General features: G+C 41.2%; 1 protein-coding gene across 1 annotated transcript in view; it reads left to right on the top strand.

Annotated features, from left to right (window-relative positions):
* Window positions 1–27,249, top strand: part of LOC106590046 (cadherin-18) — a 390,157-nt gene that overhangs the window by 248,879 nt on the left and 114,029 nt on the right. The window contains exon 3 of the mRNA XM_045710800.1: window positions 8,839–9,417. Coding sequence (XP_045566756.1) covers window positions 9,181–9,417 — 237 coding nt within the window. The 5' untranslated portion in view covers window positions 8,839–9,180. The remainder of the gene's footprint in view (window positions 1–8,838; window positions 9,418–27,249) is intronic.

Here is a 27,249-nt window from a genome sequence, read left to right as displayed (position 1 = left end):
CATCATAGAGTACATGGCCATACCTGTAGAGACTAGACACTCCAGGAGAATCCTGTCACAAACAGATTAAAGATGTTGAATATTTGGACAGGTCTATGATGTTGATAAGACTGAGTTGTTATCAGGGCATGGACACCGTACATAGGGAGAATACAGTACTTTAGCTTACATTATCATATCTGTGGTGACTACAGGTGAGAATCCTGTCACATACAGATGTTGAATATTTGGGTCCCTTTGAGGCCTGTCCTAATTCACGGTGATGTGTATCAGCCTTGGCTCTGCCTCTCTGTCGCAGCATCCCAATAAGCACCCTATTCCCTACATAGTGCACTATTCTTGACCAGAGCCCTGCCTGGCAGGCAGGGTACACTATTAACAACTAGCTAAAGCCAAGCTGCATCATTTACATGTAGTGATGGTTTCGAAACAAGGGGATTAGTCAAGGATTCTTCTAAGTGTATTTTAAATTCATATATTTTATGTTTTAAAGGGATTTTGCTGATTATCCCCCAAAGTGTGACAGCTATGAATGTATTAATTCCTAATTTCTGAATTTGTTTATGTCATCGCAATGGATGGTAAGGTTATAGAGAGCTAGTTTGCCTTTGATGCTTGTCAGATCTTATACAGTGCCTTGGAAAAGTATTCATCCCCCTTGCCGTTTTTACTATTTTGTTGCATTACAACCTGTAATTTAAATGGATTTTTATTTGTATTTCATGTGATGGACATACACAAAATAGTCCAAATTGGTGAAGTGAAATGAGAAAAATAACATGTTTCAAAAAATTATACAAAATAAAAAATTAAAAGTGGTGCGTGCATATGTATTCACCCCCTTTGCTATGAAGCCCCTAAATCAGATCTGGTGCAACCAATTACCTTCAGAAGGCATATAATTAGTTAAATAAAGTCCACCTGTGTGCAATCTAAGTGTCACATGATCTGTCACATTATCTCAGTGTATATATACATACACCTGTTCTGAAATGCCCCAGAGTCTGCAACACCACTAAGCAAGCGGCACCACCAAGCAAGCGGCACCATGAAGACCAAGGAGCTCTCTAAACAGGTCAGGGACAAAGTTGTGGAGAAGTACAGATCAGGGTTGGGTTATAAGAAAATATCCGAAACTTTGAACATCCCACGGAGCACCATTAAATACATTCTTAAAAAATGGAAAGAATATGGCACCACAACAAACCTGCCAAGAGAGGGCCGCCCACCAAAACTCTCAGACCAGGCAAGGAGGGCATTAATCAGAGAGGCAACAAAGAGACCAAAGATAACCCTGAAAGCTCCACAGCGGAGATTGGAGTATCTGTGCATAGGACCACTTTGAGCCGTGGACTCCACAGAGCTGGGCTTTACAGAAGAGTGGCCAGAAAAAAGCAATTGTATAACATCTAGATGTTCCGCTAGCGGAACACTGTTCCAATATCCAAAGATAGGGCGTGGCGCGAATTACAAATTCCTCGAAAATCCGAAAACTTAAATCTTTCAAACATATGACTATTTTACACCATTTTAAAGACAAGACTCCTTAATCTAACCACACTGTCCGATTTCAAAAAAGCTTTACAACGAAAGCAAAACATTAGATTATGTCAGGAGAGTATCCAGCCAGAAATATACAGACACCCATTTTTCAAGCTAGCATATAATGTCACAAAAACCAAAACCACAGCTAAATGCAGCACTAACCTTTGATGATCTTCATCAGATGACACTCCTAGGACATTATGTTATACAATACATGCATGTTTTGTTCAATCAAGTTCATATTTATATCAAAAACCAGCTTTTTACATTAGCATGTGACGTTCAGAACTAGCATTCCCACCGAACACTTACGGTGAATTTACTAAATTACTCACGATAAACGTTAACAAAAAACATAACAATTATTTTAAGAATTATAGATACAGAACTCCTTTATGCAATCGCGGTGTCCGATTTTAAAATTGCTTTTCGGTGAAAGCACATTTTGCAATATTCTGAGTAGATAGCCAGGCCATCACAGGCTAGCTATTTTGACACCCACCAAGTTTGGTACTCACCAAACTCAGATTTACTATAACAAAAATTGGATTACCTTTGCTGTTCTTCATCAGAATGCACTCCCAGGACTTCTACTTCAACAACAAATGTTGGTTTGGTTCCAAATAATCCATAGTTATATCCAAATAGCGGCGTTTTGTTCGTGCGTTCAAGACACTATCCGAAGGGTAACGAAGGGTGACGCGCCGGCGCATATCGTGACAAAAAAATTCAAAATATTCCATTACCGTACTTCGAAGCATGTCAAATGCTGTTTAAAATCAATTTTTATGCGATTTTTCTCGTAAAATAGCGATAATATTTCGACCGGGAGTCGTTGTTTTCGTTCAAAGACTGAAAATGTAAAATGGACTCTTCACGTGTACAAGAGCACCCGTCTCATTGTTCTCAGATCGACCACTATCCAAATGCGCTACTGTTTTTCAGCCATGGACTGCAAAGTCATCATTCAACGTTCTGGCGCCTTCTGAGAGCCTATGGGAGCCTTAGAAAGTGTCACATTACAGCAGAGATCCTCTGTTTTCAATAAAGATGCTAAAAAAGGCCAAGAAATGGTCAGAGAGGGCACTTCCTGTTTGGAATCTTCTCAGGTTTTGGCCTGCCATATGAGTTCTGTTATACTCACAGACACCATTCAAACAGTTTTAGAAACTTTCGGGTGTTTTCTATCCAAATCAAACAATTATATGCATATTCTAGTTTCTGGGCAGGAGTAATAAACAGATTAACCTCTATGGGCTAGGTGGGACGCTAGCGTGCCACCCGTGGTGCACTCCATCAACAGCAGGTGCATTTCAAGAGCGGCAAATTTGAATCCAAATAAATGTCAAAATTCAAATTTTTCAAACATACAACTATTTTACACCCTTTGAAAGATAAACATCTCCTTAATCTAACCACGTTTTACGATTTCAAAAAGGTTTTACGGCGAAAGCATAAATTTAGAGTATGTTAGGACAGTACATTTACAAGAGTTGTGTGTAATGTTTTGTCAAGTCAAAGACAGGGTCACCAAAACCATAAAACCAGCTAAAATGATGCACTAACCTTTTACAATCTCCATCAGATGACACTCCTAGGACATTATGTTAGACAATGCATGCATTTTTAGTTCTATCAAGTTCATATTTATATCCAAAAACAGCGTTTTACTATGGCATTGATGTTGAGGAAATCGTTTCCCTCCAATAACCGGCAGTCAAGTCAGCGTCACAAATTAAATAATTAAAATTAGAAAACATTGGTAAAATATTATATTGTCATTTAAAGAATTATAGATTTACATCTCTTGAACGCAATCAACTTGCCAGATTTAAAAATAACCTTACTGGGAAATCACACTTTGCAATAATCTGAGCACTGCGCCCAGAAAAATACGCGTTGCGATACAGACTAGACGTCATGTTGGGGAGATCTAAAATCGAAAATACTATGTAAATAATCCATTACCTTTGATTCTCTTCATCAGATGTCACTTCCAGGTATCACAGGTCCATAACGAATGTAGTTTTGTTCAAAAAAGCTCATCATTTATGTCCAAAAATCTCCGTCTTGTTAGCACATGATCTAAGCCAGCCGGACTTCTCGTCATGAACGAGGGGAAAAAATATATTTCCGTTCGTTCAAACATGTCAAACGTTGTATAGCATAAATCATTAGGGCCTTTTTTAACCAGAACATGAATAATATTCAAGGTGGACGAATGCATACTCTTTTATAACGTATTGGAACGAGGGTACCCAACATGAACTCGCGCGCCAGGTGTCTAATGGGACATCACCGTTCCATGGCTCTTGTTCGGTCAGATCTCCCTCCAGAAGACTCAAAACACTTTGTAAAGGCTGGTGACATCTAGTGGAAGCAATAGGAAGTGCCAAAATATTCCTCAGCCCCTGTGTTTTTCAATGGGATAGGTTTAAAGTCAATACAACACATCAGGTATCCACTTCCTGTCAGAAAATGTCTCAGGGTTTTGCCTGCCAAATGAGTTCTGTTATACTCACAGACACCATTCAAACAGTTTTAGAAACTTTAGAGTGTTTTCTATCCATATATAATAAGTATATGCATATTCTAGTTACTGGGTAGGATTAGTAACCAGATTAAATCGGGTACATTTTTTTTATCCAGACGTGCAAATGCTGCCCCCTAGCCCTAACAGGTTAAATCGGGTACGTTTTTTATCCGGCCGTGAAAATACTGCCCTCTATCCATAACAGGTTAAAGAACAAAATTAGCAAACACGTTTGGTGTTCACCATAAGGCATGTGGGAGACTCCCAAACATATGGAAGAAGGTACTCTGGTCAGATGAGACTAAAGTTGAGCTTTTTGGCCATCAATGAAAGCATTGTGTCTGGCTCAAACCCAACACCTCCCATCACCCCGAGAATACCATCCCCACAGTGAAGCATGGTAGTGGCAGCATCATGCCCGGCGGATGGTTTTCATCAGCAAGGACTGGAAAAATACAGGGAAATTCTTGAGGGAAACCTGTTTCAGTCTTCCAGAGATTTGAGACTGGGACGGAGGTTCACCTTCCAGCACGACAATGACCCTAAGCATACTGCTAAAGCAACACTCGAGTGGTTTAAGGGGAAACATTTAAATGTCTTGGAATGGCCTAGTCAAAGCCCAGACCTCAATCCAATTGAAAATCTGTGGTATGACTTAACCTCTCTAGGGTCGGCGGGACAAAATCGTCCCACCTACTCAACAGCCAGTTGAATCCCGTGGCGCGTTATTCAAATACCTTAGAAATGCTATTACTTCAATTTCTCAAACATATGACTATTTTACACCATTTTAAAGACAAGACTCTCGTTAATCTAACCACACTGTCCGATTTCAAAAAGGCTTTACAACGAAAGCAAAACATTAGATTATGTCAGCAGAGTACCCAGCCAGAAATAATCAGACACCCATTTTTCAAGCTAGCATATAATGTCACAAAAACCCAGAAGACAGCTAAATGCAGCACTAACCTTTGATGATCTTCATCAGATGACAACCCTAGGACATTATGTTATACAATACATGCATGTTTTGTTCAATCAAGTTCATATTTATATCAAAAACCAGCTTTTTACATTAGCATGTGACGTTCAGAACTAGCATACCCCCCGCAAACTTCCGGTGAATTTACTAAATTACTCACGATAAATGTTCACAAAAAACATAACAATTATTTAAAGAATTATAGATACAGAACTCCTCTATGCACTCGCTATGTCCGATTTTAAAATAGCTTTTCGGTGAAAGCACATTTTGCAATATTCTAAGTAGATAGCCCGGCATCACAGGGCTAGCTATTTAGACACCCACCAAGTTTAGGCACACACCGAAGTCAGATTTACTATAAGAAAAATTTTATTACCTTTGCTGTTCTTCGTCAGAATGCACTCCCAGGACTTCTACTTCAATAACAAATGTTGGTTTGGTTCAAAATAATCCATAGTTATGTTCAAATATCCTCTGTTTTGTTCGTGCGTTCAAGACACTATCCGAATGGTAAAAAAGGGTGACGCGCACAACGCATTTCTTGACAAAAAAAATCTAAATATTTCATTACCATACTTTGAAGCATGTCAACCGCTGTTTAAAATAAATTTTTATGCCATTTTTCTCGTAAAAAAGCGATAATATTCCGACCGGGAAAGCGTGTTTAGGTTCAAAGAGAGAGAAATTAAAAACATGGGGTCGACTCGTGCACGCTCCTCCGTCCCATTGTCCTCTGATAGAGCACTTACCAAAAGCGCTAATGTTTTTCAGCCAGTGGCTGGAATTACATCATTCAGCTTTTTCCCGCCTTCTGAGAGCCTATGGGAGCCGTAGGAAGTGTCACGTTACAGCAAAGATCCTCAGTTTTCATTAAAGAGAGCCAAGAAGAACAAGAACTTGTCAGACAGGTCACTTCCTGTAAGGAATCTTCTCAGGTTTTTGCCTGCCATATGAGTTCTGTTATACTCACAGACACCATTCAAACAGTTTTAGAAACTTTAGGGTGTTTTCTATCCAAAGCCAATAATTATATGCATATTCTAGTTTCTGGGCAGTAGTAATAACCAGATTAAATCGGGTACGTTTTTTATCCGGCCGTGCAAATACTGCCCCCTACCCCCAACAGGTTAAAGATTGCTGTACACCAGCAGAACCCATCCAACTTGAAGGAGCTGGAGCAGTTTTGCTTTGAAGAATGGGGAAAAATCCCAGTGGCTAGATGTGCCAAGATTATAGAGACATACCCCAAGAGACTTGCAGCTGTAATTGCTGCCAAAGGTGGCTCTACAAAGTTTTTACTTTGGGGGGGGCATGCTCAAGTTTTCATTTTTTGTCTTATTTCTTGTTTGAAACACAATACAAAATATTTTGCATCTTCATAGTGGTAGGCATGTAGTGTAAATCAAATGATACAAACCCCCAAGAAATCTATTTTAATTCCTTCTTGCCTTAAAAAAATAGGAAGAATGCTAAGGGGGTGAACACTTTCGCAAGCCACTGTAGCTATGTACACTTCAAATCAAAGTTTTTGTACTCTCAATATACCACAGCAAGATGTCATTCTAGTGTAATACTTGGTAAATAATAGATTTGTGGTTGTGTTAGATGTCAAACCAAATGTTTTTAAATGGTGGTGGAAGATCCACTTTGTAATTTAGGATTCAGTACTCACATACTGTAGGCTCCAGCAGCGGCAGGCTCTTAGACGCCATCTCTTGGTAGGTTCCTTGAATCCCCCGACTGCGTCAAAACTCATGTAGTATGTGAGTCACTACAGTATCGCTCCATTCTGGAGCTATACAGTACAGTGAGGGAAAAAAGTATTTGATCCCCTGCTGATTTTGTACGTTTGCCCACTGACAAAGAAATGTTCAGTCAAAAATTTAATGGTAGGTTTATTTGAACAGTGAGAGACAGAATAACAACAAAACAATCCAGAAAAACGCATGTCAGAAATGTTAGAAATTGATTTGCATTTTAATGAGGGAAATAAGTATTTGACCCCTCTGCAAAACATGACTTAGTACTTGGTGGCAAAACCCTTGTTGGCAATCACAGAGGTCAGACGTTTCTTGTAGTTGGCCACCAGGTTTGCACACATCTCAGGAGGGATTTGTCCCACTCTTCTTTGCAGATTTTCTCCAAGTCATTATTAAGGTTTTGAGGCTGACGTTTGGCAACTTGAACCTTCAGCTCCCTCCACAGATTTTCTATGGGATTAAGGTCTGGAGACTGGCTAGGCCACTCCAGGACCTTAATGTGCTTCTTCTTGAGCCACTCCTTTGTTGCCTTGGCCGTGTGTTTTGGGTCATTGTCATGCTGGAATACCCATCCACGACCCATTTTCATTGCCCTGGCTGAGGGAAGGAGGTTCTCACCCAAGATTTGACGGTACATGGCCCCGTCCATTGTCCCTTTGATGCGGTGAAGTTGTCCTGTCCCTTTAGCAGAAAAACACCCCCAAAGCATAATGTTTCCACCTCCATGTTTGACGGTGGGGATGGTATTCTTGGGGTCATAGGCAGCATTCCTCCTCCTCCAAACACGGTGAGTTGAGTTGATGCCAAAGAGCTCCATTTTGGTCTCATCTGACCACAACACTTTCACCCAGTTGTCCTCTGAATCATTCAGATGTTCAATGGCAAACTTCAGATGGGCATGTATATGTGCTTTCTTGAGCAGGGGGACCTTGCGGGCGCTGCAGGATTTCAGTCCTTCACGACGTAGTGTGTTACCAATTGTTTTCTTGGTGACTATGGTCCCAGCTGCCTTGAGATCATTGACAAGATCCTCCTGTGTAGTTCTGGGCTGATTCCTCACCGTTCTCATGATCATTGCAACTCCACGAGGTGAGATCTTGCATGGATCCCCAGGCCGAGGGAGATTGACAGTTCTTTTGTGTTTCTTCCATTTGCCAATAATCGCACCAACTGTTGTCACCTTCTCACCAAGCTGCTTGGCAATGGTCTTGTAGCCCATTCCAGCCTTGTGTAGGTCTACAATCTTGTCCCTGACATCCTTGGAGAGCTCTTTGGTGTTGGCCATGGTGGAGAGTTTGGAATCGGATTGATTGATTGCTTCTGTTGACAGTTGTGTTTTATACAGGTAACAAGCTGAGATTAGGAGCACTCCCTTTAAGAGTGTGCTCCTAATCTCAGCTCGTTACCTGTATAAAAGACACCTGGGAGCTAGAAATCTTTCTGATTGAGAGGGGTTCAAATACTTATTTCCCTCATTAAAATGCAAATCAATTTCTAACATTTTTGACATGCGTTTTTATGGATTTTTTTGCTGTTATTCTGTCTCTCACTGTTCAAATAAACCTACCATTAAAATGATAGACTGATAATTTCTTTGTCAGTGGGCAAACGTACAAACTCAGCAGGGGATCAAATACTTTTTTCCCTCACTGTACATGGATCATCAGAACTCATTGGGCACTTTTATACAGCAAATATCAATAATGAGTCCCATATGACACCCTATTCTTCCATACACACTAGGAAATAGAGTGCAGTATATCTCTCTGACCTCACAGGCACAGACAACTTATGAATAAATAAAGACTCACCACATCCAAAATGTGTTTTCTGTTTTTAGAACTGGATGTAAGGAGATGGAGGCCTCTTTTCTGCATTCAAAGTCATCTATTTGAAATACTTTCACTCTGTGTGTCAAGTATTATTATGGCCGGGTCCAATTTATTTTGAGGGGATTTAAGGAAGTTAAAACTCATGAAATGTAATTAATCCCTTTATATCTCTCTCTCTTCCAGGAAACCCAGAATGGTCACCATAATCAACTCCAGTTTCTGGTAAAACTTCAAAAGTCATTGTCCGTCCGTTTTCTACTCTAGACCCTGGCTATTCCATGATGTAAATGAAGCTTGCCTTGATTCTCATCAATTGACGTTCAGACCATGAACCTTAGAGACTCTATCGTTGCACGGACCAGGCCTTCCCCAGTTTGGATTTAGCGCCACCCTCATCTGTCCATCGAACCGCCAGCCACGTGAGGCTGCAGCGGTGGCCAGTGGTGGTGGCGGTGGTGGTTGGACCTTCACACAAAGCGCAAAGCACGCTGGGATATTTTTCCAAAAGCACACTGAGGCACCACCATGAGGATATCCACCACCTCCTGTCTTTGTTACATACTGGTCTGCCTTTGCTTCATCCAGAGGTGCTATGGGGCTAGCCATCATAACCCAGCAGACAAAGTGACCATCGCCAAGAACCAGACCAAACTGGCCAATGGTGAGACAGAAGTGCACCACAGGCCTAAACGTGGCTGGATCTGGAACCAATTCTTTGTTTTAGAAGAACACATAGGACCGGACACTCAATACGTGGGAAAGGTATTGTATTGTTTTGCCCTACTTCACAGTATGTTTGTAAACAACAGCTTATTTCATTCCAAGGAAACTTGGCTCTGGCTGTGTCTCAAATGACACACTACTGTATGTCCAACATGGTGCACTACTGTTGACCAGAACTCTAAGGGCCCTGGTCAAAAGTGGTGTGTTTTTCTGCACGGCAGTCTTGTCTATTGGAAATGCATTGTGGCACTTACAGGTTCTATTCTTAAGGAGATTTTCCTTGTTGGTAGTCTGGATGCTTTTGTTCTGTCTAATTATGTTGAAACTAAATGTGCATCCAAGATAGCACCATTTTCCTTATATAGTGCACTACTTTTGAACAAGGCCCGTAGGGCTCGGATCAAAAATAGTGTGCTATGTAGGGGATAGGGTGGCATTGGGGTTGCACATTAAATCTCACTTGTTTATTTTGTTAAGAGAATACGACATCTACTCTGTCCAAATGTCTGCTCATGAGTGTCATGTTTTATTCAGGATTAATCAGCAAGATCCCTTGCACCGTCTGTCTAGCACTTTGGGAAAATCAAATTAGTATAATAAAAAAAATACCCATCAAAATTTGTCGGGTTAAGCTAGAGACTGCCGTGGCAGAGCTACAGCGGTTTTTGTCAGACCAGGAGACATCCCGAAATCAGTATTCTCACAAAAAAAGTATATTGTTTTGCTCTACGACACTCACAAGCTTCACGGGACTGACTGGTCTCAAGTTGCTGACACCGGCGTCCCAACTCCAAACAGGTCTTCTCACAAAAAGGTCTATCAAGTCTGAGCGGTTTGAGCTACAAACTAATATGACTCCACCATCGAAAGCTGAGACTCTCACGAACATTAACCTGTTCTCTGTTTTATATTCACGGGACTCGTCTGAAGCTAACCCGGTATAGACCGGTAAAAAAAGGAATCAAAATGTATAGGATTTTTTAGGACCAAGGTTACACATGGAACCTTTTTTATTTTTATGCTTTCCTATATGTCTCAGATGCATGTCAGACACCTCAAACCATACTTCCTTTGATAAATGTTTTGTCTATCTGTTTTGCCATGAATGTGTTATTCAATACGTTTCCATGGTCTAATAGCAGTAAGGCCAAATTCCAAGGCTTAGACTCTTAGGGAAGATTCAATTGTGAACAGAGCTTTTTACAGCAGCCTCTCAGTTCCAAAAATATAACATCTTTGTTTGTTGTTTGAATGAACCCCAGTACAAAATTGAGGCATGTTACACAGGGGCTCCATGGATGGCTCTTTGTTACATAGTTAAAGTGTGAATTGAATTGAATGTATTTGTCAATTTATATAAAACTTATAGCCTACTGCCAATATATAGATAAAAAAAAAAAAAGATAAAAAATAACAGAACACATAACTCTTATTTATATCCACTGTGACTGTGGGCCATTAGTGGTCTATACAGTACATCTGAGCTACATGTCATACCAGCTATGGGCTCAGACTGTCACATCAGACATTATGGACGTCACAAAGACCGAGAGGCAGGCACTAGAGATGACTGGCAGTCGTAACCTTGTGCTCAGAGGGCAAGAACAACCCAGCAGGTCTGGTCTGGTCTGAGTTCTCTGTGGTGACTTTTCTGTTACTTAACCAGTTTCCCGTGGCTTATTTGGTATGTCCTCAGCTTACAGATTGCCTGGCCCCCTTATCTCCTGAAATGTGGAAATGTGTTTCTCCGCTGCAGTGATCATTATTCTAGGCACTCGGGCAGAAGCTAATCCCTTCAACCACACTCAGAGAGAAAGAGAACGAGGGAGTTGGATCACTCCTCTCTCTCTGACTGCACACACACATGTATGTATTTCAGTACAGAGACGGGAACATGATGTGGAATGAAAAAATACAAATAAATAGAAGCAAGAGCAGTCCAGAGAGACAACAGATAAAGGTGGAAAGAGAGTGAGAAAAACAGACAACTAAACCCCTCTAATATCCTCTAAATATTATTACTCAGCATCACCACTAAGTTTGTTATGATCACAGGGATGACAACCAGAAGCAAGGCTATATCACAGATGCCTGGGTAGTAATGTCAGACCAGGAAAACACATATCCTTATAGGTGTTATTTAGTGATGAAACATGGCATTGCTAAAGTTATAAAATGCATGAGTGAACCGCAAAATTCCCAAGGTGCCACCAAAACATTCTCTCAGCGTTTTCTGTGGTTCTGTCTGTATTATTGCAGCTGACTAACTGAAGTAGTTCAAGGGTATTAGGGAATAGAACATCCTGATTGAAACTGTGTTGTTGTATAATTGCAGTTTTTCAGTTTGTCACTAATTGCATGAAAGAATAATTACTTCCATAGATTATATTAACATTACATAGAGCTGCTGCTCACCCTTTGATGTCTCTGATTGGCTGGATGTCTCTATCATGCTTAATAGATAATGGCCACTCTTCTTTTCATCCCTCTACCTTAGAGAGAGAGTTATGGTTGTGTGCCAAAAGACACTTTATCCCCTTCAAAGTGCACTACTGGTCAAAAGTACTGCTCTAAGTAGAGAATATGGCGCCATTTTGGACCCATATAACATGGTGTGGAAAGCAACACAAACATAAACAGCTAATTCTTTCTGTATTATAACAATTGTTAATGGCTGCAGTTTTTAACCTTATAAAATATCTAGCTGAAATTGTTCAATCAAGAAGTTAATGCAATACATTTATAAATATGTATATACGTACAGGGTGAGTCAAACCATGAATAAACAATTTTAAAATACCTTATAAGTAATCTTATGAGATAATAATAACTCCTTTATAACTTGTTTATAAGTACGATAGTAGTACATTATTAATAATTTACAAATTATAAATCATTAAGAAATAATGTGTTTATAAATGCGTAAATTACTTTGATTGCTTATTGGCATGTACAAATTTAGGAACAATGATTCCTAAATGGTAAGTAAACTCTTTACAAACAGTTTAGAAATGGTTTATAAAGTGTTACCGACTTTGGAACGAGACCAGTCTGTCAAACTGTGTTCCTAATCCCCTTGTGGTTTATTGTTTAATCCCCGGTGACACTCCTCAGGGGACCCATGCATTTGGGAAATGACAGGTCTGTGTGACTGAGAGAAAGAAAAATGCAAGGCAGAGGACAGGCCTTATGCAGATATGGTTAGTATAGACGGACAGGCCCTGATCAAAAGTACTGCACTATATAGGAAATAGGGTGGTATTTGGGACGCAACCAGGAAGACACCCACAGGTCCAGTGGGAGGTGTGAATGTCTACATGTCACTCAGTGCAAGCCACACAGTGCCTTGATGTTGTTACACTAGCTATTAGTATTGTGCTATTCTTCTATATGATAATGCTTGTGCAAAGACACATAGATGGGTGTTGACAACCTTTCAAAGTACAGTTGAATATTCAGTCCCGCTTTAAAGACATGTTTAAACCATATATTACTTTTTTAATTTGTTTAATTTAAAACAATACAAATACGTTGTTTTAAAAAGTCAAGCAATGCATTGAACATTACACAGGGCTGTGAATAGTGTAGCTATTCACATTGAACATTACACAGGGCTGTGAATAGTGTAGCTTGTCCCTGAGTTGGCGGACAAATACTTCTTGCCTTTCTGCCTGTTGGAGGTACAGCATGTTGGTTCCAACCTCTTAAGGTCAATGTCCTCGCCACACGGAAATCTAATTAGCATTTATAAAATCCCCAGAAAAATCTGTCAGTTTAAGCTAGAAACATCAGATTTTTTTGCAGTGGATGCGTCTAAATCCACCGCATCCGCCTGTGTAACACTTCCACATCTGCGGTGAAAGGTGACAGAGCTAGAGCAGTGTTTTTTAGACCATGAGGCATCCCGAAAATCAGTCTTCTCACAAAATCGTCTGTTGGGTCCGAACGGTTTGACCAACTATTATGACCCCTCTTTGGAAAGATGAGACTCACAAACACTCTCTGTTTTGCTCTATGACCCCCACAAGCGTCTTGGGACTTGTCTGAAGTCGTTACAGCCGATCTGCCAACTTGTGTAAAGTTGTGTAAAGGAGAAACTCTCATGAAAAAGTATGTAAGTTGTTTTGCTATAGGGCACCCAGAGGCCTCACAACTCTCACAGAACTCGTCTGAAGATCCACAGTTCCAGTTTAAAACATTTATGGAAGTACAGTGCATTTGGAAAGTATTCAGACTCCTTTCACATTGTCTTACATTATAGTCTTATTCTAAAATGGATTACATCTTTTTTTTCCCCTCATCAATCTACACACAATACCCCATAATGACAACGCTTGATTTTTGCTCTGAAATGCACTGTCAACTGTGGGACCTTACGTATATAGACAGTTGTGTGCCTTTCCAAATCATGTCCAATCAATAGAATTTACCACAGTTGGACTCCAATCAAGTTGTAGAAACATCTCAAAGATGATCAATGGAAACAGGATGCATCTGAGCTCAATTTCGAGTCTCATAGCAAAGAGTCTGAATACTTATGTAAATAAGGTATTTCTGTTTTAAATGTTTATTACATTCGCTTTGTCTTTATGTGGTATTCTGTAGATTGATGAGAAGAAAAAAATGTTTTGTCAATTTTTTAATAAGGCTGTCACATAACAAAATGTGGAAAAAGTCAAAGGGTTTGAATACTTTCCAAATGCGCTGTATGAATGAATATAGTTTAGTGCCTAAAATAAGGGGATGAATACATGTAAAACAATATCCTATGTCCTGTCCTATATTACTCTGAACAAAATTCCTTTATATTTTTTGGGGGGGACTATCTATTTTTCTGTGTAGTGAGTCTGTTAATCAATGAATTTGTATGGGTTAATAGCAGTAAGGCCAAATAATTTTGATACATATTTTTTGGATACTTCAATGGGTCTTAACTTTCAAAATCAAATAGTAAAATGATCCTTGGTATGACGTTCTTAAAACAATTCCATACAGTGTAGAAGTACCCCCCCCCAAAACCCCACTCCCTTGGCATAGACAGGGCTTAAACGCTTATGGGTTAAGAGTAACAACAAAGAAAGTTAACAGTTCTGTTAGGAAATGCCCTTGTCGCACCAGCTGGATAAGGGTGTTTCTGTGCTACACCATAAATACTCTAAATGGGGAGATGGGAAACTCAATTTGTTTTTCGTATTATTGTATTCCTCTTTCCTTTACAAACCTCATGACATGACTATGAGATGTGGCTGTATCTAGTGGGATTTTTATTTAGCTGAGCCTGTTAGCTAGCTAAATGCAATTTGCTAGCTAGCAGTTGCTTTGAAGTCACCAAAATGTATTGAAATAACAATTGAGGTAGCTATGTAATCTAACTCGATACTTAACAAATTGATTAAACAAATTTCAATTACAAAAAATAAAGGTTAACTTCCTAGTTTTTCGCTATCCAGTGGCACCACAAGTGGGTATTTGTTTTGCGAACTCATCACTGTGCTACAGAAACACCGCTAACCAAACAATAATGCAGGGCATGCACACTGAATTAAAGGGCAATTAAACAACAACAAAAAATATGTTTTTTAGACATTTTCAAGAATTCAAAAGTCGTCCCCTGATATGGTTTATGCATTGTTGTGAACACAGAAAATGTAATTTTGTTGTTCTTCTATTAAAGAAGTGGGGGAAAAAACTGGGGGAAAAACAGAAAAAGACGTGGGAAATCCAAAATCGGGAAAACCAAAACTGAGAAAACATAATTTTGGAGAAAAAAAATCTGAATTAGGCAACAAATTTGAACAGATTTTAAAAGGCCTGCCAAAGTTTTGTGGAAAGTTGAAGTCAGATCCAATATTTGCTATGCACCCAATAGGGAAAGAGGTTGGGCCATCCTATAAATGTTTTAGAGTGATAATACATAATATATACAATTTAGCAGGCACTTTTATCCAAAGCGACTTACGTGCATAAATGTTTACGTATGGGTGGTCCCGGTTAATCGAAACCACTATCCTGGCATTGCAATGCTCTACCAAGATTCATGACAAGGTTATAAATGCTTTGTGAAACCTCAATTAAATATGATTAATAAAGCCTTTATCAAGTGATGCTTATGCCATCCTTTATAAAGCACAGGTTTATGTCTAATTTGACAGTGGGTTATGTCACATGTTACATTGGTGGTTATTTCACACAGTTATGCCACATTTATGAACCCTTTATAGAACATGACATATGGCTATATATGATTTGTGACACATGTATGTAGTGTTTATGAAAGCTTTATGAAGGCTTTATGAAACCTTTATAAGCTGCACGTAATTTAAAGCGGGACATAATAGTCCATAATGGCACATAATGCTACCCAATTGGCGATTAGCTAAATACGTAAATATATCAAGGTAAATGACTTAACTACCTACTACGGTAGTTTAAAAGATGTTGTAAATGGCTTTTGATAGATTGTGTGCTTAGAACCAGACTAAGAGGAATCAACCCCCTCTTTTGTGACTTATTCTATGGTCATTTGCAGAGCAAAATGCCAACCTCTACAAAAAGGTGTCTAAATGTTTTATTCATACTGCTATAAATGGATTGTGCTGTGACAGAATCAGGCAACTGTCTTATATTTAATGGTACAACAGTGGAAAAAGTGAAATAAGGGTTTTAGTTAAATTGCTTTTTCCCTCCATTCTTTACAAAGAAAAAGCTGAGCTCTGCACTTGCTGGGTTCTGAATGCTCATTACACATTGAGTGGTGATTTAGAACAAAATAAAATAGACTGTCACAGCTCGTGTCATTTCCTGTTTGTAATACAGAAAAGAGCTAGCCATACAAGATTTGTTCCTTACAAAAGCCCAAACCCAATTACAGTAATATTAGAGCTAGTTATCAATGTAGTATGTGCACTCAGAAGTTTACTGTAGACCATTTCCCAAATCCCTGGAAAACTATGTGAATTATAAACGTGTGTGTTTGTGTGTGTGAGACAGAAAGAGCTCAAGCTTAAGATCAAGAGAGAGCTAGAGAGAGAGAGATGGTGAGAGATGTATTGATTTTTCTCACCTTTTCTCTGAGGCCATTTGGATTAGTACACCATCCAGTCAGTCTGGGGCTCCTGTCCCATCAATGATCAGGTCAGATCAGAAACCTTCTAGAACACTCTGTGTGCATCCCAAATGGAACTCTATTCCTTATCTACACTCTTACAAAAAAAGTGTTTGAAAAGGGTTCTTTGCAGAGGGATAGGGTTCTACCAATAACTGTTTTCTACCTAGAACCTTTAACATCCTAAGAACCGTTTTTGGAAGAAAGGTTATTGGATGATTATTAGAAGGCAAGCATTCTTTGGAAGGAACACTCCTGAAGTTAAAGTTAATAAAAAATATAGGCATCAGAATGTTTAAACTGTACCTATACGGGAATATATGTCTGGTATTCCCTTAATCGTTTTACATACAGTACTGAAATGGTTGATATCTTTGCCATAATGTATGCCTTTCAAACTAGTATTATCTTTGATTTTATTGAGTAGACAGTAGGAGCATACTACGAAGGATGAGTGAACCGGCAAGGCCGTAGTATGGTACAAAGCAAATTGGCCAGTATAACCTAGTGTTCATTTTTCAGTGTAACATTTCTGGTGTTGACTAAGGAGTTAAATTAAAACTCAGTGGTGTAAAAGAAGTTGAGTGTGATTGTGCCATTTTTACTGTGTAGAGTAAAACACCATGCCCATTATTGTCATATTTCCCAGCATGCTCAATTGCAGGTTCATTTTCAGAATTGTTTACTTCAATATCTTTGTTTTTGCATTGATTGGTTGATTAATATTATGCTACACAAATAAAAATAACATACATTTTCTGTTAGTAGTTTTTGCACACGTTACTGAAATGGTTGTTCCAGTTTAGATGATTTAGGTAGTTCCATTAATCAATCTTCCCAACCCTCATTCTGAATGCAGGTTGCGAGTGATTAGAAGTTACAATTGTTGGATATACTCCATTGGGCTGGATTTCAATAGGAATTACACATCACTATGCCAGCCAGCAAAATGTGACTTGCAGGCCTGATGTGACCTGTGAACCAGGAGTTTCCTAACACCACCGTGTTAGGGTATAGTATTTCATCAAAAGAAACCCTCAAAGAATTCCTTATCGTATGGGTAATGTATTGTCATAAAGAGTTTAATTGTATTGGATAATAAGGCTGGTGGAAGCTCTAGGAAGAACCCTTCAAAGATTAAAGGTATCTTAGTAAAACAGTTCATAGAAAGTTCTAGGAAGAACCTTTAGAAGATAGAAAGGTTTTAGGTAGAACCCTAGCCAGAAAAGGGTTCCCCTATGGGGACAAATCAAAGAACCCTATATAGTTCTACTTAGCACCTTTTTTTTCTAAGAGTCTAGTGTACTACCTCTGACCAGGTTGCCATTTTTGACTCAGCCAATGTCCTAGGTAGGATCACAATGCCAACAGCAACAACAGCTGATTCAAAAACTGTATGGGCGCAAGTCACATTATGCTGGCTTGCATAGTGATGTGGCCTTCATACACCTGTAGACCAAGGCCTAGTGTTTTTTATCCTTTAATTAACAGGTACTGTAGAAATAAAATATATGTCTATACGGAACAAAAATCTAAATGCAACATGTAAAGTATTGGTCCCATGTTTCATGAGCTGAAATAAAAGATCCCAGAAATGTTCCAAAAACACAAAAAGCCTATTTCTCTCAAATGTTGTGCAGAAAAGGGTTTACATCACTGTTAGTGATAATTTCTCATTTGCCAAGATAATCCATCCACCTGACAGGTGTGGCATATCAAGAAGGTGATTCAACTGCATGATCATTACACAGGTGCACCTTGTGTGGGGACAATAAAAGGCCACTAAAATGTGCAGTTTTGTCACACAACACAGATGTCTCAAGTTTTGAGGGAGCGTGCAATTGGCATGTTGACTGCAGGAATGTCCATCAGAGTTGTTGCCAGCGAATGTAATGTTAATTTCTCTACCATAAGCTGCCTTCAACGTTGTTTTAGAGAATTTGGCAGTACGTCCAACTGGCCTCACAACCGCAGACCACGTGTAACCATGCCAGTCTAGGACCTCCACATCCGGCTTCTTCACCTGCTGTATCGTCTGAGACCAGTGATCTGTACAGCTGATGAAACTGAGGAGTATTTTTGTCTGTATTAAAGCCCTTTTATGGGGCAAAACCAGTGGTGGAAAAAGTACCCAATTTTCATAATTGAGTAAAAGTGAAGGTACCTTAATAGAAAAGGCCTTAAGTAAAAGTGAAATTCACCCAGTAAAATACTACTCAAAAGTAAATGTAATTGCTAAATTATACTTAAGAGTCAAAAGTAAAAGTACAAGTATAAATCATTTCAAATTCCTTATAGTAAGCAAACTAGACATCACCATTTTGTTGTTTAAAAAATTTACAGACAGCCAGGGCCACATTCCAACACTCAGATGTAGTTTATAAACAAAGTATTTGCATTTAGTGAGTCCACCAGATCAGAGCCAGTAGGGATGACCAGGGAAGTGATCTTGATAAGTGCATGAATGTCACGTCCTGGCCAGTATATAAGGTTGTAGTTTGGTCAGGGCGTGGCAGGGGGTATTTGTTTTATGTGGTTCGGGGTGTTGTGTTTGTGTAAAGGGTGTTTGATTTAGTATTTCCGGGTTTTGGTTTATGTTTAGTTAATTCTAGGGTTAGTCTAGTGTGTGTGTTTCTATGTTTGGTTGATTGGGGTTGGGACTCTCAGTTGAAGGCAGGTGTTGTCTATCTGCCTTTGATTGAGAGTCCCATATATTAGGGTGTGTTTGTATGTGTTATTTGTGGGTGATTATTCTGTGTATAGCCTTGTGCCTTACCAGACTGTTTATTTGTCGAGTGTTCGTTTTTTGTGTTTTGTTATTTTGTATGTTCATTTTTGAGATGAATTAAAAATCAAGATGAGCATTCACGTACCTGCTGCGTATTGGTCCACATTTTCTGATGACGATTTCGCATTATCGTCAGAAGACGAAGACAACAACTGTGACAGAATCACCCACCACCAAAGGACCAAGCAGCAGAGGAAGGAGCAGACGGAGTTCGAGTTGGACTGGCGGGAGAAGTGGACTTGGGAGGAAGTTCTGGACGGGGCCGGACCTTGGCACCAGGCTGGGGATTATCGACGCCCGCAGTGGGAAATTGAGGCAGCCAAGGCAGAGAGGCGGTGGTACGAGGCCAAGTACGCGCTGAAGGAGAAGCACGAGAGGCACCCCCAAGAAAATTTTTGGGGGGGCACACGGGTAGTTTGGCTAGGCGTAAGAAGAGCCGGAAGCCAGCTACTCGTGGTTATATGGAGGAGCGTATGGGGTGGAGAGCGCTATGTTTCGCTGAGGAGCGCACTATCTCACCCATACGCACGCACAGTCCGGTGCGCGTTATTCCAGCCCCTCGCAGGTGCCGTGCTAGAGCGGGCATCCAGCCTGGTAGGAGGATGCCTGCGCAGCGCATCTGGTCGCCGGTACGCCTCCGAGGACCAGGCTACCCAACTCCCGCTCTACGCACGGCTACCATCAGGCCCCTGCACAGCCCAGTCTGCCCTGTACGAGCACCCCGCTCGTACAGGGCTACTAGTTCCATCCAGCCAAGGCGGGTTGTGCAGGAGGTAAGATCTAGACCGGCTGTGCGCCTCCATAGCCCTGGGTTTCCAGCTCCTGTCTCTCGTGCGGACCCGGAAGTGCGTCAACCCAGTCCGACTCGTCCTGTTCCCGCTCCCCGCACTAGCCTGGAGGTGCGTGTACATAATCTGGTAAGCCCAGTACCAGCACCACGCACCAGGCTACAAGTGCGTCAACCCAGCCTCGCCAGTCAACAGTCTTCATCAGAGCTGCCCGCCAGTCAACAGTCATCATCAGAGCTGCCCGCCAGTCAACAGTCATCATCAGAGCTGCCCGCCAGTCAACAGTCATCGTCAGATCTGCCCGCCAGTCAACAGTCATCGTCAGAGCTGCCCGCCAGTCAACAGTCATCGTCAGAGCTGCCCGCCAGTCAACAGTCATCGTCAGAGCTGCCCGCCAGTCAACAGTCATCGTCAGAGCTGCCCGCCAGTCAACAGTCATCGTCAGAGCTGCCCGCCAGTCAACAGTCATCGTCAGAGCTGCCCGCCAGTCAACAGTCATCGTCAGAGCTGCCCGCCAGTCAACAGTCATCGTCAGAGCTGCCCGCCAGTCAACAGTCATCGTCAGAGCTGCCCGCCAGTCAACAGTCGTCAGAGCGGTCAGACTGCGCTGAACTGCCGGAGCGGTCAGACTGCGCTGAACTGCCGGAGTGGCCAGACTGCGCTGAACTGCCGGAGTGGCCAGACTGCCCTGAACTGCCGGAGTGGCCAGACTGCCCTGAACTGCCGGAGTGGCCAGACTGCCCTGAACTGCCGGAGTGGCCAGACTGCCCTGAACTGCCGGAGTGGCCAGACTGCCCTGAACTGCCGGAGTGGCCAGACTGCCCTGAACTGCCGGAGTGGCCAGACTGCCCTGAACTGCCGGAGTGGCCAGACTGCCCTGACTGTCCCGAATTGCCAGACTGCCCAGACTGTCCCGAATTGCCAGACTGCCCAGACTGTCCCGAATTGCCAGACTGCCCAGACTGTCCCGAATTGCCAGACTGCCCAGACTGTCCCGAATTGCCAGACTGCCCAGACTGTCCCGAATTGCCAGACTGCCCAGACTGTCCCGAATTGCCAGACTGCCCAGACTGTCCCGAATTGCCAGACTGCCCAGACTGTCCCGAATTGCCAGACTGTCCCGAATTGCCAGACTGTCCCGAATTGCCAGACTGTCCCGAATTGCTAGACTGTCCCGAATTGCCAGACTGTCCCGAATTGCCAGACTGTCCCGAATTGCCAGACTGCCCAGACTGTCCCGAATTGCCAGACTGCCCAGACTGTCCCGAATTGCTAGACTGGCCCGACTGCCCCCCGGCGATGCCAGACTGGCCCGACTGCCCCTCGGCGATGCCAGAGTGGCCCGACAGCCTGGAACGGCCGGAACCAGAGCCACCTCCAGAAATAGGTGGGTTGGGGAGGGGGGGGTGTCGCACAGTGCCGTCGTTGACGGCAGCCACCCTCCCTTCCCTCCCTTTAGAAAAGGGGACTTTTTGTTGGTGTTGCTTGGGGTTATTTTTTGTTAAGGTGCTTCTGGGGTAGCACCTTTAAGGGGGGGGGTACTGTCACGTCCTGGCCAGTATATAAGGTTGTAGTTTGGTCAGGGCGTGGCAGGGGGTATTTGTTTTATGTGGTTCGGGGTGTTGTGTTTGTGTAAAGGGTGTTTGATTTAGTATTTCCGGGTTTTGGTTTATGTTTAGTTAATTCTAGGGTTAGTCTAGTGTGTGTGTTTCTATGTTTGGTTGATTGGGGTTGGGACTCTCAATTGAAGGCAGGTGTTGTCTATCTGCCTTTGATTGAGAGTCCCATATATTAGGGTGTGTTTGTATGTGTTATTTGTGGGTGATTATTCTGTGTATAGCCTTGTGCCTTACCAGACTGTTTATTTGTCGAGTGTTCGTTTTTTGTGTTTTGTTATTTTGTATGTTCATTTTTGAGATGAATTAAAAATCAAGATGAGCATTCACGTACCTGCTGCGTATTGGTCCACATTTTCTGATGACGATTTCGCATTATCGTCAGAAGACGAAGACAACAACTGTGACAATGAATTGGACCATGTTCCTGTCCTGCTAAGCATTCCAAATGTAAGGAGCACTTTTGGGTGTTAGGGAAAATGTATGGAGTAAAAACTACAATATTTTCTTCAGGAATGTAGTGTAAAAGTAAAAGTTCTAAAAATGATAAATAGTAAAGCACACATACAAAAAAAACGACTTAAGCAGTACTTTAAAGTATTTTTACTTCAGTACTTTACACCTCTGGGAAAAATAGATTTTGATTGGCTGGGCCTGGCTCCCAAATGGGTGGGCCTGGTTTCCAAGTAGGTAGTCCTATGCCCTCCCAAGCCCACCAATGTGCCTTTTCCCAGTCATGCGAAATGCATAGATTAGGGCCTAATGAATCTATTTCAATTGACTGATTTCCTTATATGAACTGTAACTCAGTAAAATCATTTAAATTGTTGCATGTGGCATTTATATTTTTGTTCAATATATTTTGCAAGTGTAGCCTAGATCGCTGTCAAAGTGATACCCTAGCTCTGAAAATCAGTTCCAAAAGTGTGACTGTGAACGTCAATTAAAAAACTATTACATTAAGCGCAATTTGAAAACCACATTTTTACAAACACTTAAATTGGTATTTTCACTGTTGTGTATCTCCTAGTCTGACTGACCTTTGATTTCAGCACAGCTAATCACATTAGTGCCACACAGACAATTCTGATTTACAATTTATGTCTACACTCCACTGATTGTGAGCCACAGAGCGTACAGTAGTTACAGCCGAATCTGGATGTTTTCTTAGTGGATCTGCCAGCGTTTTCATTATTTTTGTATCATTAAACCACAAAAGTTAAAATAAGAAATCTAAATTGCATCTGTGAGTATAGCCAACCGAACCGAAGCCTTTAAATTAGTGTAATGACTGATTCCCAATCCCAGCCTTCTAATAATCTTTATACTGTACATCAAGAAGTCAACTATACCGCTGGGAGACGAGATTACTGTCCGCCGTGCTGCCTGGGCTTCATTTTATTTCCCCAGCAGTAGCTAAAGTCAAAATAGAGGACAGCCATTAGGGTGGATCACAAACGACAGACGACATGTCTTTATCACGCTCCCATTGCAATCTCCCAATGTATGGTCATTAGCTGCATGCTCCATCATCGCCAAGGTGCCCAAGACTGTGACTGTTACAAATCAATTGCAGAGAGAGTGCTATAAAAATTTGAGTGGGGGAAGCATGGCCGAAAAACTGTGATTATCAGACAAACACACCTACATAAAAAAAGTGATTAAGTCCTCTTGAGCAAAGAATAAGGGCTGAGATTTTATCCAAAACTAACCCTCCTCACTAATTGCAAATATATGAGGCCTAGCACTGATGAGCCAACCCCCATTTTTCAGACCGCCTCTCCTACTTCCCTATTTGTGGAAAGAGAGAGAGCGCTACCCCCTGCACACACATCTTCAACTACTCAAACTTCCCATCAGCAGTTCTCTCTTTTTACGTTTTCCGACGCTAACTCTTAGGTCAATCTAGCCATGAGCTTCTTAGGAAGACAGATGACACCAAAATGTGTTTGTTTACTGCTGAGCAGCACAGCTGGCAAAGCTGACAGTATAAAAATTGTCATGGTCAACTGCACACATTCCAATGCACAGACAGACAAAAGACAACAAGCAAAGATAATCACACATCCCAACAAGTACCCACTGGGCACAAACTGGTTGAATCAACATTGTTTCAACATCATTTGTCAACATATTGTATCTTGGTCATCAACGTTTTATTGAGGGTGAAATTTTAACCACAGGATTATGTCATCATGATAACCAAATTTCAACATAGACAAACCTTGTAATAAATATATTGAACGTGTACCTTTAAAACAACTTCAGATCTTCCACATTATATCCACTTCTGAAAAAAACTATAGGCTGGGCAGTATCTCCTACTGGATCATTTCTATATCTACAGCTACCCTTTGGTCTCCCATCCAGGATTGTAACCCAGCCCACACTGCATAAAATGGCATGTTTACTAGTGCCAAGTTTTGACAAGTACCGATAAAAACAGATCTCAACAGTCATGAGTTTGGAATTTCTGTGAACTTCACCAGTCTGAGTAATCAGCTCTGGAAGGACATGGATCTTCCAATATGCTAATAACTCTTAACACTTTGGCCATTGTCCTCATTCAACCTGATTAGTTCAGCAGCCATCTTCTCCAAAACTGTGCATAGTAGCCTAGTCTTTCGAATTAGTTAATATATTTTAAAAACGTCTTAATAAGGAAGATAGACTATTAAGTTATTGGAATCCATATCCATATAACTATTGTCATTTAATCATTTCATGATCCAATATAAAATCAAACTTATTAGGCCAAGCTAAAAAGGCAGACTGTCAAATTGTTTACCTTATCATGTTGTTCTGTCAGCTGTGCAATTGTGATCTCCTTGTTTGGATACATTTATTTGAAGACACTACAAATCCTTCAGATTTTCACATGCTATAAAATTAGTAATTATAAATACAAATAAATAAATATCACATTTACATAAGTATTCAGACCCTTTACTCAGTACTTTCTTGAAGCACCTTTGGCAGCGATTACAGCATCGATTCTTATTGGGTATGACGCTACAAGCTTGGCACACCTGTATTTGGGAAGTTTCCTACATTCTTCTCTGCAGATCCAATAAAGCTCTGTCAGGTTGGTGGGGAGCGTTGCTGCACAGCTATTTTCAGGTCTCTCCAGAGATGTTTGATCGGGTTCAAGTCCAGGCTCTGGCTGGGCCACTCAAGGACATTCGATGACTTGTCCCGAAGCCACCCCTGCATTGCCTTGGCTGTATGCTTAGGGTCACTGTCCTGTTGGAAGGTGAACCTTCGCCCCAGTCTGAGGTCCTGAGCTCTCTGGAGCAGGTATTTATCAAGGATCTCTCTGTATTTTTCTCCATCTTTCCCTCGATCCTGACTAGTCTCCCAGTCCCTGCAGCTGAAAAACATCCCCACAGAATGATGTTGCCACCACCATGCTTCACCGTAGGGATGGTGCCATGTCTCCTCCAGACATGACGCTTGGCATTCAGGGCAAAGAGTTCAATCTTGGTTTCATCAGACCAGAGAATATATTCTTTTCATGGTCTGAGAAACTTGAGGTGCCTTTTGGCAAACTTCAAGTGGGCTGGAATGTGCCTCTTACTGACGATTGGCTTCTGTCTGGCCACTCTACCATAACGGCCTGATTGGTGGAGTGCTGCAGAGATGGTTGTCCTTCTGGAAGTTTCTCCCATCTCCCTGACTAAGGCCTTTGGCCCCCGATTGCTCAGTTTGGCAAGCGGCCAGCTCTAGGAAGAGTCTTGGTGGTTCCAAACATTATCCATTTAAGAATGATGGAGGCCACTGTGTTCTTGGGGATCTTCAATGCTGCAGAATTGTTTTGGTACCCTTCCCCAGATCTGTGCCTCGACACAATCCTGTCTCGGAGCTCTACGGACAATTCCTTCGACGTTATGGCTTGGTTTTTGCTATGAAATGCACTGTCAACTTATATAGACAGGTGTGTGCTTTTCTAAATCATATCCAATCAATTGAATTTACCACCGGTGAACTCCAATCAAGTTGTAGAAACATCTCAAGGATGATCAATGGAAACAGGATGCACCCGAAGCTCAATTTCAAGCAAAGGGGCTGAAAACTTACAGTTAAAGTCGGAAGTTTACATATACTTAGGTTGGAGTCACCGTTTTTCAACCACTTCACACATTTCTTGTTAACAAACTATAGTTTTAGCAAGTCGATTAGGATATCTACTTTGTGCTTGACAGAAGTAATTTTTCCAACCATTGTTGACAGATTTTTTCACTTATATTTCACTGTATCACATTTCCAGTGGGTCAGAAGTTTACATACATTAAGTTGACTGTGCGTTTAAACAGCTTGGAAAATTCCATAACATGATGTCATGGTTTAGAAGCTTCTGATAGGCTAATTGACATCATTTGAGTCAATTGGAGCTGTATCTGTGTATGTATTTCATGGCCTACCTTCAAATTCAGTGTCTCTATGCTTGACATCATGGGAAAATCAAAAGAAATCAGCCAAGGCCTCATAAAAAAATTTGTAGACCTCCACAAGTCTGGTTCATCCTTTGGAGCAATTTCCAAACGCCTGAAGGTACCACGTTCATCTGTACAAACAATAGTACACAAGTATAAACCCCATGGGACCACGCAGCCGTTATACCGCTCAGGAAGGAGATGCGTTCTGTCTCCTAGAGATGAACGTATTTTGGTGCGAAAAGTGCAAATCAATCGCAGAACAACAGCAAAGGACCTTGTGAAGATGCTGAAGGAAACAGGTACAAAAGTATCTATAACTAGAGTTAAACGATTCCTATATCGACATAACCTGTAAAGGACGCCCAGCAAGGAAAAGGACACTGCTCCAAAACTGCCATAAAAAAAGCCAGACTACGGTTTGCAATTTCACATGGGGACAAAGATCGTAGTTTTTGGAGAAATGTCTTTTGGTCTGATGAAACAAAAATATAATTGTATAATGACCATCATTATGTTTGGAGGAAAAGGGAGATACTTGCAAACCGAAGAACACCATCCCAACTATGAAGCAAGGGGGTGGCAGCATCATGTTGTAGGGGTGTTTTGCTGCAGAAGATTATGTGGATATATTGAAGCAACATCTCGAGACATCAGTCAGGAAGTTAAATCTTGGTCGCAAATGGGTCTTCCAAATGGACAATGTTCCCAAGCATACTTCCAAAGTTGTTGCAAAATGGCTTAAGGATAACAAGGTCAAGGTATTGGAGTGGTCATCACAAAGCCCTGACCTCAATCCTATTGACAATTTGTGGGCAGAACTGAAAAAGTGTGTGCAAGCAAGGACTCAGTTACATCAGCTCCTTCACGAGGAAAAGGCCAAAATTCACCCAACTTATTGTGGGAAGCTTGTGGAAGGCTACCCGAAATGTTTGACCCAAGTTAAACAATTTAAAGGCAATGCTACCAAATACTAATTGATTGTATGTAAACTTTTGACCCACTAGGAATGTGATGAAAGAAATTAAAGCTGAAATAAATCATTCTCTCTACTATTACTCTGACATTTCACATTCTTAAAATAAATTGGTGATCCTAACTAACCTAAGACAGGGAATCTTTACTAGGATTAAATGTTTTT

The sequence above is a fragment of the Salmo salar genome, chromosome ssa29 (assembly GCF_905237065.1).
Source record: "Salmo salar chromosome ssa29, Ssal_v3.1, whole genome shotgun sequence".
Lineage (NCBI taxonomy): Eukaryota > Metazoa > Chordata > Actinopteri > Salmoniformes > Salmonidae > Salmo > Salmo salar.
Note: the sequence above shows the minus strand (reverse complement) of the source record. Positions and strands in the feature narration are given on the sequence as shown.